At 46.6% G+C, this 21,111-nt stretch overlaps 1 protein-coding gene and 1 long non-coding RNA gene across 10 annotated transcripts in view; both read right to left on the bottom strand.

Annotated features, from left to right (window-relative positions):
• Positions 1 to 18,679, bottom strand: part of stxbp5l (syntaxin binding protein 5L) — a 127,903-nt gene extending 109,224 nt beyond the window's left edge. For all 9 annotated transcript variants that reach the window (XM_082509145.1, XM_082509146.1, XM_082509147.1 and 6 more), the window contains exons 1-2: positions 17,708 to 18,679; positions 2,538 to 2,635 (exon numbers count right to left, since the gene is read on the bottom strand). In XM_082509145.1, coding sequence (XP_082365271.1) covers positions 2,538 to 2,635; positions 17,708 to 17,875 — 266 coding nt within the window. In that variant the 5' untranslated portion in view covers positions 17,876 to 18,679. The remainder of the gene's footprint in view (positions 1 to 2,537; positions 2,636 to 17,707) is intronic.
• Positions 18,680 to 19,866: 1,187 nt separating this feature from the next.
• LOC309690209 lies at positions 19,867 to 21,111 on the bottom strand. The gene is made up of 2 exons (XR_014271665.1): positions 20,140 to 21,111; positions 19,867 to 20,061 (listed from the first exon to the last, which is right to left on the bottom strand). It is a non-coding gene; the product is annotated as an uncharacterized lncRNA (long non-coding RNA).

Below are 21,111 nucleotides of genomic sequence, written 5' to 3'. Positions count from 1 at the left end.
AATAAGCTGCTTGATTTGACACACTGGGACTTTCTCCGTGTTCCTCCTGCTGATTCTGTTTATCAAAGAATCAACGTTTGTTTTCATGGAGCAGATTTTTGCTTCAGTCTGGTTATAAAACGTAGTCACAGTGAGCTCCAGCACAGAGCAGCTGTGAGGATCATCTTTGTTTGTAGCTGGTAAAGATGTAAATGTCAGCAGAGAGCTGCGACTTAAATATCTGTTCTTGTGTACTTTTATCACCATCCTTAATAACGTAACTGAAGTTGCCTTTGTTCTCCACAGTGTGCCACCTCTATCCGTCTCTACCTTCATGCTTCTCTCACAACTTCTAGTCCTGCTATTTCTAAGCCGCTGAAAGTCATCTCAGCTATCGCAGCAACTCCTCAACCCACCGAATCCACAGCGCTGCTTTGAGCCAGCTTCCCAAATCTGCTCTGAGTGTACGTAAGCACACTCGCCCCAAACACTGAAGCCCGGGAATCAGGTAAACCAGCATAAAGAAACAGAGCTGCTGTAATAAAATAAGATCACATTAACTGTTTGTTAGGTTGGTGATGAAGAGCAGCTCCAAGACTTAAGTAAATATGCATGAAGTTGCCCACTTAGGTATAAAAAACAAAGATTCAGGATGAAAACAAAGCAAACAGATTCCACTGGGACTCCAACGTATTGATCACTGTTCAGGATGTACAGAGGCAGACCACACGCTGGGAAACCGACTTCCCACAGACGGCCCACAAACCCAAAGTCCTGCAGTCAACAGTGTCATGTGAACATTAACTGTGATCGCTTTAACCAAGCATACATTTCTACATACATTTCAACCAGCCGTAGTAAAACAGCTAAATGAGAGGAAACTAGAGGAGAAACAAAAGGAGAGCGTTACAGAAGATGGCAGGTGAATGTTCAAAGCCTCGGGAGGAAGAGGACGGACACTGAGACAGGCTGTGAAGGACAGATGAAGGGTAAAGTGAATAAATAAAAGCAGAAACGGGGGAAGGTCCACGAGACAGAAGACGACAGCAGGCGAGGCAGATTGAGAAAGGGCAAAATCGAGGAGTGAGACCGAGAGAGAGCCAGAGAGTCTGTGACGGGTCACTCGGGAGCCGAGGGAGGTGTGTGCAGCATGTCAATACAAATGCTAAGTCACTCAAGGGCTTCCATGCAGCTGCAAGCCCAGCCGAGCTCTACTGTCGGGTGTAGGACACAGCAGTGGGGACTAACGGCTAACTCATCTAAACCTGATCTCACCTGAACCAGGTTTAAAGCTTCTCAGCTCAGTTTGATCAAAGATGACAAGCAGATTAAATCAAAGCTACAGCGCGTCCCAATCTGCAACAAACCGAAAACCAGAGACATGGACCCCTCAGGTGTCTGAGAACACAGGTATCTGCATCAGAGAAAGCCCAGAGGTGAAGGCACCGCAGTCACCTGAGAGAAGATCCAGCTCTGCAAACAAGCAGCTCCGGGCTTCAGCGGGGCCCGGGGATACGATTTTAGGGATAAATCAAACCGTAATTGATTAATCCGCCCATCACTTTATGAGTAAGCGCTGAAGGAGACTGCACACCTGCGCCAAGGCTGAAATCCACAGAAATATCTGGTGGTGTTTTCTTGGATTTCACAAGATCATTTTTCATACTTAATTTCAAATGTATTTGTGAAGGTAGCACGACGTGTGCTAGAAGAACCTGGGTTCAGGTCCTGGATGTAATCTGTCATCCATCCATAACAAGCACACACAGAGCTCTGTTCCTCCTGAATGTGAAGTCTGTAGCAATTACTGAGCCAGCTGCTGCATTTTCTCTTCCTAGAGGTAAAGTTTTAAAAAATCTGATTGGATAAATCTATTTTTATGATTGCGGGACGGTAACGCTTTAATATTTAAATCAAATCTAATACAAAGAAATAATTATGGAATGAAGAACATATTAAAAAGGAAAATGCTGGGATATTGATCGGCTGGAAGAACGGATTCATAGCAGAGATGAAGTATTTGGTTCAGCCGTTAGCTTTGTCAAATAGACACATATTCACACAGCGTCACGTCCACCTCTGACACTCTGGAGCTTTTACGCTTTCTTTCAGCACAGAAACCACTCGGCCCACTCGCACATCACCCCGGCGGGATGTCTGCGTGGCTGCTGCAGCGTCCGTGTTTGGTGCCTCTGCTGGAGGAGGACGCTTGGTGTTAACGAGGGTGTAACATCGTACCTGTGCTGCAGTTACTCGTCCTCCACCATCCCTGTGACCCAGGAGACTGTTGCAGGGTGAGTCTGCAACCAGACAAGTGAGTGACACGAAATGACAGGATAGAAAGAGGAAACAGAACCGGAGGGGGAGGTCAAAGGTCGGAGCTGCGGAGGCCCCTGCTCGGTTTGTACAGGAGGAGAGACATAACACAGTGGGAGCCGCCTGCTTCTGTGGCAGCAGTAAAGTATTTACAGTAAATACATTAAGTCTGTGTTCTGTGTGTGATCAGAGGTCATTGCTGTGTGTGTGGGCGGGGCGAGTGAACAGGAAGTAAAGGATACATTCGTACTCCACCAGATCTCGAACCGATGGCCAGGATCTTCTGCACGGGGTCAAAGGCCAAAGCGGTGGGCTGGTAAGGGAAACCATGACGCACCGTCTGCAAAGAAACACACAGATCATCTTGATTTATAACAGTGATGTCAAACAGGAAGCAGGAAATGCTTCGTTTCAGCGTGACTCCAGCTGCAGAGGTGTGGTTTCAGCTTCAACACGTTTAGTCTCACTTTGAATGAGGTCACACTCTACAACACTGAACTCTTAAACATGACTAATGACACCAAAAGGACTCAATCGTTTTCATTTTTACCACATTTTAACGTGAGCACATATTTTATGTGAACACATTTTGTGAATGATGACAATCATTTGTGTGCCTGCTGCTGTGCTGTTCATTAACTGAACCCAGTAATAACACACAAACACTTGTGACTGCAGTGCTTCTGTTTTCTGTGACTGAGGTTAAGCTTTAAAATGACCGACGGTGAGGGCAGCAGCGAAGAATACGCAGGGCTGCGTGTAGACGCGGCTCGAACTGAGCATCAGAGTGAGGACCAAATGGGATTTAAGTGACTTTGAACATGGTGCTGCCAGCAGACTATTACAGAGTGTTGATCTGCTGGGATTTTCCCACACAGCCATCTCTGAGGTTTACAGAGACGCTTCAGAAAAACAGAAAATATACAGTTTTAGACAACAGGTGAGTGTAAAAGTGCAAAAGTACTGCTGTCTGTCTGTCTGTCTATCTATCTATGTTTAACACTCACATGCTGATGAAACACAGAGGCTTTACAGTAAGTAATGAGCAAGGATGCAGGACCTCTTATTCATGCTGTAAATGGATTATGAACTGAAGGAAATTGAACTTGACTCACAGTCAAATACAAAAGCCTGACTTGGCAAAACATGGCTGTCTCTCCCACTCTGAGATGCAGTGCATGCTCTGCAGCTGTCTGCTGTAAGTCATGTTAAATTTCCCAGCAGTGGCTCACTTACAGTAATCTGCTGTGGGGGGATGCAAAGCTGTGGACATCACCAGAGCTGACTGAAAACATGTTTATGGGAAAACTGCAGTATTAGAAAGTAATATTACAGGATGATACAGAATATAAAATAGTTTCTTATTTTTAGCTTTGAATGAGAAAGTTGTTGGGCTGATTTCCTCCAGTTCAGACAAACCGGTGCAACACACACAGACCAAGCTGCATCCTGTAAAGTGTTTACCTCTAAACTCCTCAAAGTGAGTCACAGTGAAAGCCTCTCAGCACACACTGTGGAATTAACACACGCAAAAACACAGGATGCATTGTTTGTCAGAGAATGTGTGGCTGTTACAAAATACATTTCATTTGCAAAACTCTGAAGGAAACTTGCTGAATGATACACTTCCAGTTCTAAATCCACAGTGTGGGTTTTGGCAGCCATTGTTGCCAGACTCAGCAGAGCGTGATGAGAACCAACGCTCACCAACCAGAGAGGGAGTGTGTGTTTGTGTGTGTTTGTGAGACGTATCCTAAGGTCGCTATCCGTCACACAAGCAGGGTCGGGTTCCACGCCGCGTCCAGCCTGCGAGTAAGAAACAATAAGCTTTTGATCTAAACAGACGTTTTGTGAATCAGCAGTTTCATTTCATTTGCTCTGAATGACGTTTAAAAAATAAAGGACAGTTCCACAGTTTAGTGTTCAGATCACAGCACGCAGCAGCTGACGACCTTTGTATTTCTAATGATTCTGCCACCTGTTTTATGCAGTGCAGAAACACTCACTGGGGATGATGATTAATATAATGAGTTTTCATTACTTCATGCTTCACGGTCTATCCCTAACCCGTCTTTAAGTCTGACGTCATTAGCCGTGCCTGGGCCCAAACTCCGCTTCAGGTCCCAAAGTCAAACGAACACTGCAGCATCACTGAGAGTTACAAACTGTCTAAAGTCTTTCACCTTTAATAAAATGATCAGCGTTGCTGCTTTACCAGGTGTAACAATTAAGTTTAACATCCAGGCATCCATGAAAACAGGATTTATTAAGTTTAACAGAGTTAGAAGTTAGCAGGAAGTTAGCTCGCTAGTTAGCTAAACATGATATAGCATGTTCTGACTGAGAGATTTCTGAAAAAATTAAAACGTACAGCTCTGCTATCACTTCCAACATAAATGAAGACAGGAAACTAAACAGCAGTGACGTTTGTAGGGTTACTGAAGTTGGGCTAGCTGGTATATAATTATGTGCTACGTGACTGCTAGCGACACAGCTATGTTAGCATAGCATAAACACAGTGAAGCTGGAGGATGAACGCTAACTTTTTTCCACACGATAAGTTAACATGAGGGTTCCTGATGGTTAGGCACAAATGCAATCGCATGGCAGGATGCTGTAAACGGACCAAACTTCAGTCAGGAGAACAGGTTAGTCATTCATATACTGCTGCAGGGGCTGGAGTTACATCGCAAGGGTTAAAATCTGAGCTTTAAAATGAACAGTGGTGGTAAAAACCGAGAGAGGCCGACAGGGATCACTGACTGTTTTTTTGTTGTTGTTGTTGTTGTTCAGATTAAATAGAACAAGATACAAAACATGTTAAAAACACAACAGTCTTAATAAACACAGTAGTTTGGGCCCAGAAGCAGGGCTCATATGTCATCACTTAAAACCCGATAACTGTTGACATGAAAGCTCTCACAGGTACCTGAGCCTGTGCTCATTTCTATACAAACGTTCCCACTAAATACATTTTTCCATTATTTAAGTCCCTCTTTAATAACAGCTACCACATGTACTGCTGAGTGTGTGCGTAACTCTGAAATAACAGGGCTGCTGATGCTTCTGAAGGCACTGAGCCGTGACACTCGGATATGCACCATAAACTCCAGCAGCAGCACTCTCACACGCATGTTCAATGACTTAAGCTACTTTGAAAAACAACGGCTTGGAGATTGTAATTCTAGCACAGGCTGCTAACATCAGGAGCTCCAGCTCAGCTGTCCCATGCCCTTAATTAGTCAGAGATGTTTGTTAAAGCTTTTTATTGCATGAATAGTTTATCCTCTTGACGTCGAGGTTAAATGATTTTCTTTTACCTCCCTGTAAGGTCAAGTTTAACACCAAGCCTTAGCCAGCCAGTCGTTCTACGAGTGACGCCTTCAGAACAATACGACACTGACATATGTTCACCCTCCTGTAGAGCTGTAGACGATCCTGTCAGTGCTGTTTCAATGCTTAAAATCTCAGCTATGGTCATGGCGCCTCTCCAGTGGCAGTCCTGTTACGGTACAATTCTGCTGGGAAGCCTCAGATCATTCGTGTCCCGTTTGCTTTGACACAGCACTGTTGCACACTAAGAACTTCCCCCATGAAAGCTTCCTCCAGTGGGACAATGTGCCATGCCACTCCACAGAAAAATCCTCAGTAACGGCTCGAGAAGCACGACAAAAAGCCCGAGGCAACGACACAGCCTCCAAAGTCCCCAGATCCCAGTCCAATCAAGCATCAGCTCGAATCTCAGGAACTACCCCGATCCACTGAGGCCCCGCCCACTACCCCGAGTATCTGACTCCAGGAAAACCCTTAGTTCAAAACTCTGAAGGCCACAGCTGCATTAGGTAATCCTACAGTGACGTGCAGCACACACCTATTTACGTCTGCAGTCTGTGAGTCAAACACACACCAGTTAAATTAAGAAGAGAGAGTAAACAAACCCTAATTATTACAAGCATGCTCATGCTGTGGATGTAGGCGAACACATGCATGTGTGCACGCAGCGAGCAGCGAGTATCTGAGGACCACCTGCAGTACATCTGTGTTATGGCTGCCAGAGGCGACATTACATCAACTCCTGTCTCCATCCACCCTCCTCCCCGCTCCGCTCTCTCTGATGTCCACACAAACACAACCTTTATGCACGCTAGCGTGATGTTCAATCGCATCACCCTCTGCACGCATACACCCCCCACCCCCGAGACTAATACCACCTCATGCCACCCACGAGCCTCTTTCTCCACACAGCGTTCAGCTGCAGAGCTGGTCTAGACCCCTGTTTCTATAAATAGCAAGCAGCACCCAACACTGCCAGCCAATTGTGCATTGAGCAGCTATGTCTCCAAATACGGATCAACACAGAGAAGCAGCACGGGATGTTTCCGATCTACATGTGACTACAACATAAAGGCGCTACGCTGCTAATTTTGTGGAGCTCAGTGTGCACGAGATAAATAAGAGTAACACGTCAGCTCTCCTCTGCTTCTCAGTCATTAGCAACCACTAAGGTACAAAAGCTAGCTAGCTTCTCAGTTTAAGCCAGCACCGACCTTGTTATTGATAACCATCATCAGCTCAATATTGCATTACATCAGCTCAAGCTAATTATCATAAATGTCACAAGCAGCTGAGTGAAAAGTAAACAAGTGGTGTGATTAACATGGACACGCTGTGTGTGGCCTGCGCAGCACTGACCGCAGCGCTCGCGGGGATCGTGTGTGCTGAGACACCAACAGCAGCAAAATGTTTTCAGTCCCTGAACAAAGTTATTATTTTTGGAGACTCGGGGTATAAGGTACATAAATTCAGATTTCACAGCCGAATGTACGACTATTTTGTTCACGCGTCGTCTGACAAATGACCTCCGGAAAATGGAGTTAGGACATAAAAATAGCAGAATCAACAAACCCGAGCAGTTCCTAACAACCAGCACAGAAAGTGTGCATGTGCTCATATCTGCCACTCTGCTTTAGACACATCAGCGTCACAGGGCGCCATGTGGAGCGCTGCCCCACCGTTTCTCTAACTTTAAAAACTCACTGCTTCATCAGTTCATTAAGCAGCACGGCAGCATCACCGAGGACCCGACTAATGAGTCATGCATTAACCAGACGCTACACCCTGATTGTGATGGTGCTTGGATACATTTATTGACACAAGGAAATCGCATGGGGAGCTTTGCACACGGCTCACGAGTAAATGGAGGAAGTGATGGAGAGGCCACTTGTGATGTGCAGTTTGAGGCGAGAGCTCTGACAAGTGGTGAATAATACATAGAGAGAGTAGTATGTGAGCAGGCAGCAGAGGAAGGCAGAAGAAAGAGAAGTGATAAGAGAAGCACCGTGCACACAGGAGGTCACGTCTCTCTGTTTCTGTTGTCACATCTGAGGTTGAATAAAGTTTTTATTCACTGTCCAAAATTTTCAGTTTTAATTTAATCATTGAAATGTTCAGTGTTAGCTTAGTAAATTACTCTGATTACATTAGTTTGCTTAAATATCTATTGGCTGGAGTCACATAGGTATGTTAGACTCCTCCCATTTTTAGTAAACAAAAAATGGGCGGAGTCTCAGTTTTCTGTTAAACTCTGTGCTAACTGGCCTCAGACTCGTTTGTAAGCTAGCTTAGTTCATGGCTGATCTGGTCTCTGGTCTATTTTTGCGATGAAAAAACTTAAAAGTACCTTTTTTTATTAAAAAATGTCTTTTTCTCTCTTGTGGGGCACTTTCTGAGATAGCCAAACAACTCAAAGGCGTAATCTACGGTGGCCCTGAGAGGTCAAACACAGCGCAAACAGAAAACAGAAAAATGCTGCAAACGCACACTGAACACAGCTGAAGTGTTTCTGGGGACGAGATAACGGGACGGACCGGCTGCAGAAGTGACAGAAAGCGTGAAGGATGGCGGCGCCACACTTTAATGAAGCAGCGTTGTCTTCGAATCACATGATTCTCGTGGTTCAGGTTGTCAAACTGATCTTATAGGTTAGAATGAAGAATGAAGCCGAGGTAAACTTTACTGTTTCGTTCCTGTTACGTGAAACTGTGGTGAGATTCAGTCGTCTCATCCACTGCAGAGAAACAGTTTCTTTTAATATTTGATTCTTTGAGGGATTTTCTTCTTTAATTTTATGACATGATAGACTAGCTTCTTGTTTTTCACAGGTCAAAGGACCGACTGCAACCATGTTAGAACTGAATGTACGAGCAGGCAAACGTGTCATGTGGCCGCAGTAATCGGGACACACGAGTCCTGTTGTGCCTGAGAAAGATTTCATAATTACAGGTTATTATATCTTGGCTGGTTTTGTTTGGTAAACACAACAAAGATGCTGTTGCTACACGCTGAAACCTTGATCTTAAAAACCAAACGCTGCTCTGTAATTAAAAAACTGGCATTAACAGTGAATGGCCTCTCCGTGCGCAGAATCTTTTATCGATGTTTCTGCCCAAATTAGTTTGACTTTGCTTGAAACTTCAAGATCAAAAGTTTTGAAGCTTTTAGTAAGAAGCCGTGTTTTATGCAGATGTTTATATTGATTTAAAATGGAGCGCAGCAGCTTTTATTAGGAAAAAGAACTGAACTGAAGGCCTGCACGTCACAGGAAATGACTCGAGATCAATGAAGCCCACACTCAGCTGTGATTTAAAATTCAAATTGGAGTATTTCAGCGCTCCCGTGGCAACACTGTATGCAAATCCATAAGGCCGAATCAATCCTGAATTACATAACTGGCCTGGTTGAAGCATATCAGCTTTATAATCAAGCCAGAGATTTCAGAGCTTTTAATAAACACCTCATTAAACAAACCAACAGGAAAGGATGTGAAATTAGCAGCTGCTGGAAGCACAGTTAGAAGCATGTCTGACTGCAAAGGTTACGAACTCCTTGCACATACAGCTCGTCCCGTGTGCTGCCCTTGTACATACAATTAGTTCACGTGCATCACCCAGGTGTTGTAGCACCTGTCCCCTCCGGCTAATGTCACCATGACAGACAGCAGTGCAGAGGAACGTGTCACAGTCTTCCGCACCAATTTACTTTACAGCGTCAGAGAGACCATCAAACAAACACGGATCCACGTGGGCTTCCCCACCAGCGAGATATTTCCAGCGTGCTCTGAAATTCCTTTGATCCTGTCGGCTGAAAATAAAGGCTGAGCTGGGGGGGGGGGGCTGTATGTGGGAAACAAGCATGAAAAAGACAGTCGTTACAAAACACACCTGAACCCAGAGAGTCCTGCCTGTGATCGACACATCAGTGCTTCCTCAACTCTGAGATATGAATTCTTATTTTTAGTCTTTGAATTAAAAATAGTTGCACAGAATATCGAATATACAGTAATATTCTAAAAATAGAGAAATGTATCTTAACACAGCTGCATCTCTTTGGTTCCACATCACTGAACAGATATCAGGTCATAGCAGCTTTCAGAGCTTCTGAAGCCAGATCCGATTCTGCACCTGAGCACATTCCTTCTGTTTGCTGTGAAAAGCATCGAGCAGACATGACGTAATGGCACATAAAGAGTGAGAAACAGATCCGTTTCACAGCAGCGATAACCACTACCTCCAAATGTGCCAGCTGAGGACGTCAGCTCACTGACAGGATCCAGCGCGAGAATCACTGCTTTGCACCAAAAACAGAAAACTGTGGCATGACCAGCTTTTCATATCCAGCGTCTCCTGCAGGCTCTGTTTTCCATGAACAAAGTGATTGAAGGATTTCAGAGTGTGATTCTGCATCATGCTGAAAAGCCAAACAATGAGGGGACTTTCATTCGTCACTTAGAGCGAAGCTGATCTAATAAGCACTTCCTCTATCCACTGTCTGCACGCGCAGAGCTCGGTGCACAGGGCGAGGATGCTGAGTGAGAGCTCAGGAATATGAAAATGAATGAAGGACCTGCTGACGGTGAAGAGCAGGCGTCAGTGTGCGAGGGGGGAGGGGGGGGGGGTGCTTATATGTTTGCCTTTGTCTGTGTGTCTTTATATATCTGAATCTGAATCATTTGTGTGGGGGGCATGTGATTATGTGCACATACCCACACAGATCCACGTGGAACCATCTTTGCTTTCTTAACTCGGCTCCTGCATTATGTAACGTCAGCCTCCCTGTGAGGGTCGGGCTGGTGTTTTAAATCTTTTCATGAACTGTGTACTCTCAGAGGTTTGTCCTGATGCTTCGTGCTCTGGATGTCTTCCTGTGTCTTTGTCTTCTTCTTATTTCCTCTCTGTGTTTGTTCTATTATTGATGCAGTTGCTGCTGTGACAGAAGGGTTTCTATCATTTTAACCTTCCTAGTGTGTGTGTGTGTGTGTGGGGGGGGGGGGGCTCCTCTCTTGGTACGAACACATGCGTTAGGTGATTCTAAATCATCTGTGGGTGTGATCGTCGTCCTTCTGAGAGTGTCAGTGTGGTGACCTGTCCGGGCCTTTGACCCCGACGACAGCTGGGATGTCTGTCTGATGACTGTAGAGCTTCATACAAGTATTTACTTCCTTACAAGCAAGCAGTGTGCTGACAGCAGCTTACGGCTCTCTGATATCTGGCAGCGTTTAGCACTGACCCCTTCGACTTAGGCACATATCAGTTCAGATGAAAGTGGCTGACAGCTCAAATCTGTGATTTATTCCGCGCGTGTGTAAAGTAATGCTATCTGCTCACGCGTGTTCGCATGGCTGTGATTGCCGACTGCAGCTTCATGTTGTGGGGGTCAGCGTGCAGTATGTGTGGCTGTACCATGCACAGGGTTTAACATTTTAATCCCAGCAGTTAATGAATCAGCCATGGCGTCGGCACGGGGCCTCGGGCTTCATGGGAAATGTAGAAGTGGCCAAAATAATCATATTTCATGACTGATAATGTGACATGATGCTCCTTCACACGTTAAAACTGCATCCATCTCTGCAGCTTTTGATTATGATGTCTGTCTCGCCAGATGCACCAAATTATGGATTTCTTTGTGGAGGAGCACTAATAATGATGATTTAAACTCTGGCTTCTTCAGTCACATACTTCTAAACACCAGTTAGATGAGGACCGCACGGTGCTTGAGAGCGTGGCTCTTAAGAGCAGAGGGATGTACTGCCCACTCAGAGAGGCGAGGAACGAACCTGGTGTTGGTTTTAAGGCGTTGCAGTGATTTCATTGTGTGGAGAATCAAACAGTAGTGTGTATAGAGAGGCCAATAAATGTGCACTGCTGATGTTTATCTGCAGGCAGCCACAGGATGGACAGAAGTTTCAGGAGGAGGAAGAGCAGCAGGCGGCTCTGCTGTTGCTCATTAGACAGATCGCAGATTCTGAAGAGCCTTTATGAACGACGAGACTGATGCTGTGAGTCAGCAGTGATTCTTCCCCTTACACAACGTGGCCTCGTAAACATGAGCAGTTATAATATGACAAAACTGATAAGAACATATGGTGGATGGGGCCGTCCAGGAAAGGGCGGGGCCTGAAAATCGAGGGCGATTGTAATGCTTTAACGGTAAAGATTTGTCTATATGAAAAGCTAATGCTCGCAGTAAGAAGCACAGGTCACTCAGACAGAAGCAGGAAAGATGGAAACTGAGTGAAACAAAGGCTGTTTGAACAGCTCACTGGATTATATTTGCACAGCGTGAGGTGAGGCAGGCTGCTGTCGCCGAGCGGGCGTGGAAAGCCCACACAGAGCCAAGAGGAGGCCGGTCCTCTTTTCCTGTCTCAAACACAGACAGATCCACAGCTTCGAGCTTCGGCACACTTCACCGACAGCTAATCCTCTAACCTGATTCTCCTTCATAAGACTAATAATTGCTTTCATGTAATTCAGGATAAATAAACTCATTAACTGAGCCCGAGTGCACACACACACACACGCACACACACACACACACACACACACACGCACACACGCACACACACACACACACACACGCGCACACACACACACACACACACACGCGCACACACACACACACGCACACACACACGCACACACACACACGCACACACACACACACACACACGCACACACGCACACACACGCACACACACACACACACACACACGCACACACACACACACACACGCACACACACACACACACACGCACACACACGCACACACACACACGCACACACACACACACACACACACACGCACACACACACACACGCACACACACACACACACACACACACACGCACACACACACACACACACACACACACACACACACACACTGTGCTTCTTTACATGTGTGTACAGTTTACAGAACATCTCCTCCACCTCTCTGGTCTCTGCCTGACATCAACTCCTCCCTAATTGATCCCACACTGTGGCTTCTGACAGGCAGCCGACACATGGTAATGTGAGACTAGCTGGAAGCCAACCCACTGAGTCATCACACCCATGGAGAGCTCGCAGGGTCGCTGGTGAGGGAGTGAAGTGATGTCATCTTTACAAGCCCACATATTATGTTGTCTAAGAAAGGAGACGGAGGGCTGGAAACGCCTGACCTCTGAAGCTTTTCTTCTGTGAAATACTCGTACTGACCCTGGTTCCCCGAGGATTTACATCAAAACCATTTTGCTAATGGTTTGTTGGGATTTTAGCATTTACTCTCCAACTGAAGTTCAGATGACTGAAGCCGAGGCTCTGAAACACACTTCCCTGTAAAAATGGCCCGTCTTTAATTAGCAGGTAGAAACATCCAGCTGTGCGAACGAGACAAAGACAAGCTTTGGCACAAAACTCACTGAAGCTGAAGCTGGAAAGTCCCACTGCCAGCAAACTAAATCCTGCACGTTAGCATACCATCGTTATCTGTAAATACAGAGGCTGGGGTCATGGGAAGGTCACGGTCCACGACTTCTGAAAGGATTGATGACGGTGCTGACAGAGTGAAGGAAACACTACGATTCATTTTTCTCCTGACATTTTATATTTCAGCCTCGCAGCGACACAAGAGCAAGCATGACTCATCCCGTTAACCATGAAGTATGAACAGACAGCCCATCAAGTGCACGTTGAGATATTTCACAGGGTAATACAAAGATTTTGATCGGCCATGGGTACAACTGCAGAAGTCAGAGGACACTTTCAGACCCTGCGGGACGTGAACATCTGGACAATATTCAAACCAAGCTGCTGATGGAGCTCAGCTGCAAACCCTCGGACCCGGCCCTCCACTGCACAGGAGGAGAAATGGAGCCTTTGTGGCTGTTTTAAATGTCATTTGGAAATTTGAAATAAAATTGCACAGCCTGTCGTACGTTTGCTGTTCAGATTAAAGAGGATGACATGGGGTCACGATGTCCTGGCAGTGCACATGCTAGCAGGCTGCACATTAAAAACGAAGCCATTAACCAACCAAGACCAACAAAGGTACAAAATACTTGATCTGTGTTTTCCTGCGTGATTATATCTTCAGTCTGGAAGGAAAAATGAAAACATTTGAGTGAATTTTATTTCATGTTGCTTCCTAAATGTGATCGATTATAAATGTGTGTTAGTTATGGTGGTTTTCCTGCAGATGTTTCTACCACTCTACTCGGCTGTTCTGAAGCAGCTCATTTTGCACATGTTGCATCATAAATGCTGCCGCGTGTTCGCGGTCCAGCCTAGGACCAACTCTGCATCCACACAAATCCATTCAAGCATGCGCTCGACTCTCAGAGTTTTTCTGTTTTAGCATTAGCCCACACGTATCACAGTCTTCAGAAATCGAACTAAAAGGATTAGACTCATGCTCTCCATGGCAGAAACTTGGACTTGATGACTATAAACCCACCACTTCTCAGTGATTAAAATTCAAGAGTCGGTGCTGCAGTTTGGAGAGGTGATGGGGTAAAACAGAAGCAGCACGTGCGATGCGAATGAAGTGACTTTAGGTAAAGCCTTCACAGAATGCAAATGACAGCTTTTAAAACAGACGCTGGCAATAAAAATTTGCATGTTAGTGATTTTCCACCGTGAAGAGCTTCTATTTTTGAAAAATACAAGCTGTCTACTGCATTTTTTAATAAACTAAGTGTGGGCTGTGCTGTGTTTACGGCACAGTTTTAACGGATTTTTGGCCACTCATGAACAGACACAAACATAATAAAATTATCAGCTCCAATTATGTTGTTTTGCTTCCTCTCTTTACAGCTAATTTTACCTGTAGACAAAGCTGAATTGTCCTTTCAGGGCCTGGCTTCCTCGAGAGTCTTCAAAAGGGCAATTACAGTACAAGCTTTACGCTCCATCTCTTTCCAATGTGCTGCACCTCTTTAACCTCCTGAGACTTTTCAGGACGAGTGAAATTACGGCCACATTCCTGGAAACAGACTGAGATGATGAGTGCTGGATTACACAGGTGAGATGAGGCATGAAGGGATGCACCTGGCGTGCCACAGTGATTCCATACAGTGTGCACGGTGCTGAAACGATGCTGCTCTGTTGTGGAACATGTCCAGCAAACTGCTTCATTTCCCCACCAGCAGCTGGTGACGTGCACACGAGGCAGTGCGGGGATCAGCTGCTGGAGCTGAGCGCTGTTTTTAACCAGCAGCATCTCGGTCCTCCGAACTCCAGACGAGGGTTTTTACACGTAGGTAAAGCCTCGCTCCGAGCGATCGTTTGCTTATTTGCAGCCCAGCTGTCAGACGATTGGCTCGTTCCTTCATGACCTCTCACTGTCAGCCTGTCATTGACTTCCTGCTCTTTATGAACCACTTTTAAAGCTTCTTTTAGGCCGTGTGTTGCTCCTGTGCATTTAGTTAAGTAGTAAAAGACCATTTTAACCTTTTGTCCGGTCCGTGTTTGGGTTGCTGATATTTCTATTCTGTTGTTTCGGTTTCTTCTTGCTGTGTGCAGCAACTTCTAATTATGAGTTTGAAAGAAAGCCGTTATGTACCTATCATAATAACGGAGCTCTCTGTGCTCTGACAAATCTCACAGCCAGTTTGTAGACCATGTTGGTCGAGTCCAAGCAGACTTCTGTCAGCGTGCTCTGAGAAAAAAAACTGCGTTAAGCACGACCCCGGCATTCTCAATACAAATGAAATGTAAAGAGATTTCAGTTGTGAGGTGGGAAACGTTTTAAATGATATGATGTATATCTGAATGCATTATTATGGTGTTGCTCAGCCTGTGAATCTGCCCAGAGCCTTGCCCTCTCGCGCTCTCTGTCTCCTCGTTCCTCCTCGAACACAAAATGAACTCATTTTGCTCTTAACCAAAATCAATCTGTGGACTCGACGAGCCTCAGAGCCACCTGCGCCTCGCGTTTTCCTCGTTTTCTCCTTCAGTCTGAGTAAGATTTCACTGAAGACTTGTTTCAGCAGCGCTCTAATTGGTCTGGAGTGCATTCCTGTACAAACTACAAACACACCAAAACGCTGTCTAATAAAATCTGCACTGTTGCTTCTTCCCACACTGCAGAGCGAGGACAGAAGTCATGACTAACTTTGAGAAGTTAGCCAAACACTCCCACACGCAGCCCACAGAATTACGTCAGAGAATGTTGATCCTATCTACAGCATTTAGAGTAATGAATGAAAATATAGGTAACTGTCATAGATTGACGGGTGACGAATAAAAGGAAAACACAAACCTTGCTCCACACTACAGGTGGCCCTGCTATGGTTTGGACGGCACCTTGCTACTGTGGCTGTGAGGTGTTGTGAGTCGTCACCGTGACCCTTTCATGGAACATCTCTGTCCTGGTAGGAAGCCCCATAAGCATGAAATGATATGAATGCTCTTCTCTGGGATTTTCAGGTTTTTTAGCCAAACCGAAACTTCTGGAAGATCAGCAGGATGAATATAAAATCACCAGAAGAGGGAATATTTACTGGAAGAATGGAGTTCCATCACTCCAGCAGACCCACAGACATGGACCCAGTACCAGGCTTTTCCTGTCAGCTGTCTCTCTGATGTCTACAGTTCAATAAGTGATAATGAACATGTGTGTTACCAGTTTTATTGCTGAGTGAAATTACTGCATTTGCAGTGAAGTGATCTGAGTCTCACAGCAGCAGCGTCTCTGAAACATTGGTGGGTGTAACCTCATCAGGACCACCATTAGCTCTCAGCTTGTGGTCGACCCCCAGTGACGTTCATTAACTAATCAAAAACAAATTTGGTTCCTGCCAGGAGAAGACGATTTGTTTGCCCTGATGAGGACGAGTCATTGAATTCAGGAAATGATAATACGACAGATGAAACGTGTTCGTTTTCCTTGTTTATCCCTCAGAATCTGTGAATTTGATGCTGAAGCTAAAGCGAACAAGCAGCTTCTGCTGTGTTCAGCGTACACAGGTTTGCTAACAGTCATTCATGGTTCTCCCACTCCTAATGTGCACATCTGGCGCAGGATGACAGGCTTTGAAAACTCATTCTTCCACCCATCAAAGTCCAGCCTTCATACAACATAAAGCTCTGTCATCGGTGCATGTTGTAATTAATCACACCCGAGCCCTGTCTGCAGCACGACAACTACCTGACACACTAACCATGACATGCAACCTCCTCTGACACAAACTCAGGACAAACGTGTGCTTGAAGGCATGTTTGTACATTCAGTGCTTCCTCCTGAGAAGTTCAGTCAATAGAAGCATCACAGCCGCTCACAGGGGAGGAGCAGCTTCCTGCACGGGCCGGCCATCCTGCTGCTCTTTTCCAGCATTTTCTGCTGCCTGCTATAGGCTGCTCTGCCGCATCCTTCCAACCTGAATCAAGCCCCCCCCCCACCTACCCAACACACACACACACACACACACACACACACACACACACACACACACACACACACACACACACACACACAGCAGTGTTACTCTGCCTAATAATAACACACTCCTCTAAACAAGCCTTTTCTCTCAGATTCTCAATGAATTATTCACAGCCATTCAGAGCCGTCCCTGTAAACCCGAGAGTCCTCACTGCATCAGCAGAATGGATCCAGGACCAGAGCTGCGACGGGCGGCAGAGGAAGCTATAAATACCCCCATTCAGCACCCCTCCCTCATTCTCCCCCACCTCACTGAGCAGCACTGCAGCCTCCTTCCTTTGGCTCGAACTCCTTTATGAGAGCGAGGCTCACCGGTTATGTCATCGCTCCCACTCCACGCAGCGTGGACGCCGCTGCTCACCCACTTTCTCTCAGCTCCCTGGTGCACATGTGCACAACTTACTGCGGCCCGACACAGTGCTGCACACACGAGAACAAGCACGCGCACACACAAACACACGAACGGTTCTCGGATAGACTCGGAGGCCGCTGAGAGCAGGAGCTGTCCGCGGTGCTGAACCTCTGACAGCCAGCAGCAGATTCAACTTTCACCCGCACCCCAAAGCCCAGAGCCGCCTGCACCTGCCCGCCTGTAGCACCTCGCAGGTCACGTGTTCACTCGGGTGTAGCCTAAATAAGCGCCTCCATCAACCCACCTTACACAGCTGGAAGTTTTCCGACACCAGCGTCTCCTGGACGTCGATCTCCTTCGGAGTTGGAGCCGCCGTGGGAGTCCCGGCCGCGCTGCCGCACGACGGAGAGCCCACAGTGGCTCCCGGGGAGGAGGTGGTCAGGCCGTCCAGCACCTTCCGGAACTTCTTCATTTCGTTCCCCGCGTGTCGGGCTCTGTTTTCAGGTTAGGGGTAAAGAGGTGAGCGGCACAGTGTCCACTGTCACGCGCGATCCCAGCGGTTTAAGCAGCTAAAGAAACAAAGCTGTGTTCCTGCAGCAGTGCCGGGGCACTAACAGGGACCCCCACCCCACCCCCGTCTCTCTCTCTCTCTTAGGTGCAATTTAAAAAGTCACAGAGGCTCCTCATCGTGCTCTCTGACGTTTGTCCACGTGAAACGAGCGAGTCCGTGGCACTCTGCTGCGAGGATCCCAGCCAACGTTGCAGATGCAGCTCACCTGTCTCACAGCAGAGCGCGAAAGGAACTACACAACTTCTGCATCCCGGAGGAACATGCGCTCCCGAGCCTGCAGACAAACCCGGGCAGCGAGCGGCGGCGTGCACACGCACATGTCACACGCAGGTGCACGACACCAAAAATAATCAGAGCAAAGAAGAAGTGAACTTTGCTCCTCCGCCCCGCCCTCCCCGAAAACCCCACAACACCGTGGCCGCCAACAACAGGAAGAGGAGCCAGCGGACGGAAGGCGCAGAGGCGCTGCAGTTAACCGAGGCTGGAGTCCTCTGCGAGGCCACAGAACACAGCAGTCAGCACGGAGGAGAAGGAGGAGAAACACGGACAGCCTGTTCTCGCGTGGATCGCGTGGGGCGGGCTCGGCGCGGTCTGTGGATCGAAGTGAAGCGGTGTGTAGTCTCGTCCAGCTGTTTCTCCCTGCAGCCCAGAGACCAGAGGCAGGAGCTGTCCGCGGTGCTGAAACACCACCACCACCAGCAGCCCCGCCCCCACCCACCCACCGCTCTCTCTCCCCTCTCTCTCCCCGCCTTCTCGTCAGTGATTGGTTGCCCGGCTCTGAAGCGGCGAGGAGCAGAACGATAAAGGAGCAGTTCACGAATCCCAGCAGGGCAGCCTCAGATCCGGTTAAACCGTCAGTCACTCCGGTGTCTCAACAGGAGCAGGTTTGAACTATTAATGTTTAAAAATCAAGATTTATTTTAACCTTTAAGGTGTAAATTACCTCAACATTCAGGTCACAGCTGCTGGATGTCAGTGAGGCTTTTAAAGCTGCTGCTTAAAAATGTTGGAGAGCTGAGGTGGAACATTTATTATTATTTATTTTCATCTTTCCCTGTGTGTTCATGCTGGTTTATGTCCTTTATAGAAATGGGTTTTGTCTCCTGTAACGTGCTTGATGTTATTAAACCACCGACCGGTTTGTTTCCACCACATTAATGTGTACACTACATTACATATGCGCATACATGTGTTAAAATATTTAGTTTTATGAAAATCATCATCACCTTTATTTATAAAACATCCACAGCTGACACAAAGTGCTGTACATTGGAACTATATAATAAAATTACATAATATGTAAATAAAATCCAAATAAAAGAAAAAGTAAAATAATTAATTAAATCACTAATTTAATTACAAGAGAAACTAAGTGTCCCTGTGGTTAAAAGCCAAAGAATGAAGTGGGTTTTATGACGTGATTTAAAAGTGGAAGGCTCCTCTCTAATCTGCAAATTATTCCATGATTTCAGTTCCATAAATGTTACTGAAACATGAAGCACCGACTGACGATGTGATGATGCTGATGGAGAAGTGCAGTAAAAAGTCCTTTAATATCTCTGGTTCCAGTTTGTTCTTGGTTTTTAATGGTGTGAATGTGATTTTGCATGTTTCAGTAACCAGAGCATCACTGAGAGTTCACACTGGTCCAGGAGATGCTCCCTCATCATGTCAGGTTTCTTTCCAAATTCTTACTTTAATTAGTCCAACAGGTCAGAGCTCTGATGTCACTGACTGCCTCACCCAGCTGCTAACAGGGACATCTGCCAGATATTTAGCTACCAAAACATCAAAGAATCAAAGGAAAGCAACTTCTCATCATTTCATACTGTCACGGGCTGCGATGGCAGACCGTGGAGTGACAGTGAAAGCAGGGCCCAAACGCGAGACTCTAAGTGAAGGACAGTGGATTTATTTACAGGAGGTGAAAAACACACAACTATATACAAAATCCCAGCACTGTGGTCCCGTGGTGATTCTCCCTGAATCCCACACAGTGCAGATGTCCGTGAGAAGTGAAAGGTGGCGACTCCAAAAAACTCCAATTCCCACACCGTGACTTTAGAGGCGTACTCCGCTCCCGATTCCTGGTAACACAAAAGGCAGAGGGTTAGCAGGGGATCTGTTTCCGCGGAGGTTACGTAAAAGCTCACGGCAGTACTGACGAGTTCTGACTCAAGGATCCAGCGTCGGCCTCAGCTCAGCTGCAGTCCTAAATGCCGTTCCTAGACGAGCGTAATCTGCTGCAGCTGGCAGAGGACGACGAGCGGCAGGTGCGGCCGTCTCTCGAGTAGACCACTTCCGGGTTCGCAGTCTCCTCAGCGAACCCACACCTCCGGAAGCTCACACAGAGACACATGGAGAGATGGAGAGCAAACCAATACAACACACGGAAAACATAAACATAAACATACACTGAAAATGCCTGAGCCCTGGGTCCCTAGACCCAGGCCATGACACATACAATATTAAGCACGATGTAGTACAGTGGGGGGAGGGGCATGTTAACTATTAACAATGACAACAAATCTTCCTTCTTACTTACCTACCGTCCGTGTTGAACGCTGTGGTTGCGTAAGCACTTCCCTCAGCAGCCGCTGCCCCGGGCGACACTTGATGTTATTGAGTCAGCACGCGCACACGCTCGCCTCTGTTCTGCTCTCTGCTTTGTGAGCCCACGAGCTGTAATGGCCTCGAGATTCCTCTGTACGTGAATCTTTTATTCGTTTACGTTGAAAATATATAAACTGTTATGTTGTGACACAGGTTGGCGCGTGAGAGGCCGTAGAAGCTAAATGGCAAAGACGTGGCATAATTGGAATCGAATTGAATTGCTTTCACACGTGAAGTGCACACGAGCTCCACGGAGGCTCATTTTCAAACCCAATTATTCAGCTCTTAAGCACCTTTACTCAGCACTGAGCTGGGGTCATTTCAGCGTCCGCCGAACAGATCTGTGAAAAAGCCAAAGAATAAGTGTGATAACAAACACATCCTGTCAGCGTGGAGCACAAAACTGCAATGACTGCAGTGTGGTTCCAGAACAATGACATACTGGGTAAACTGGAATGCCTCCTCAGAAGTTCTAGTCGATCTTCCAAATGCACGCTAACAGGCCTGCTCCATCACCATGCTAG

Source organism: Aulonocara stuartgranti, assembly GCF_965226115.1.
Source record: "Aulonocara stuartgranti genome assembly, chromosome: 16".
Taxonomy (NCBI): domain Eukaryota; kingdom Metazoa; phylum Chordata; class Actinopteri; order Cichliformes; family Cichlidae; genus Aulonocara; species Aulonocara stuartgranti.
Note: the sequence above shows the minus strand (reverse complement) of the source record. Positions and strands in the feature narration are given on the sequence as shown.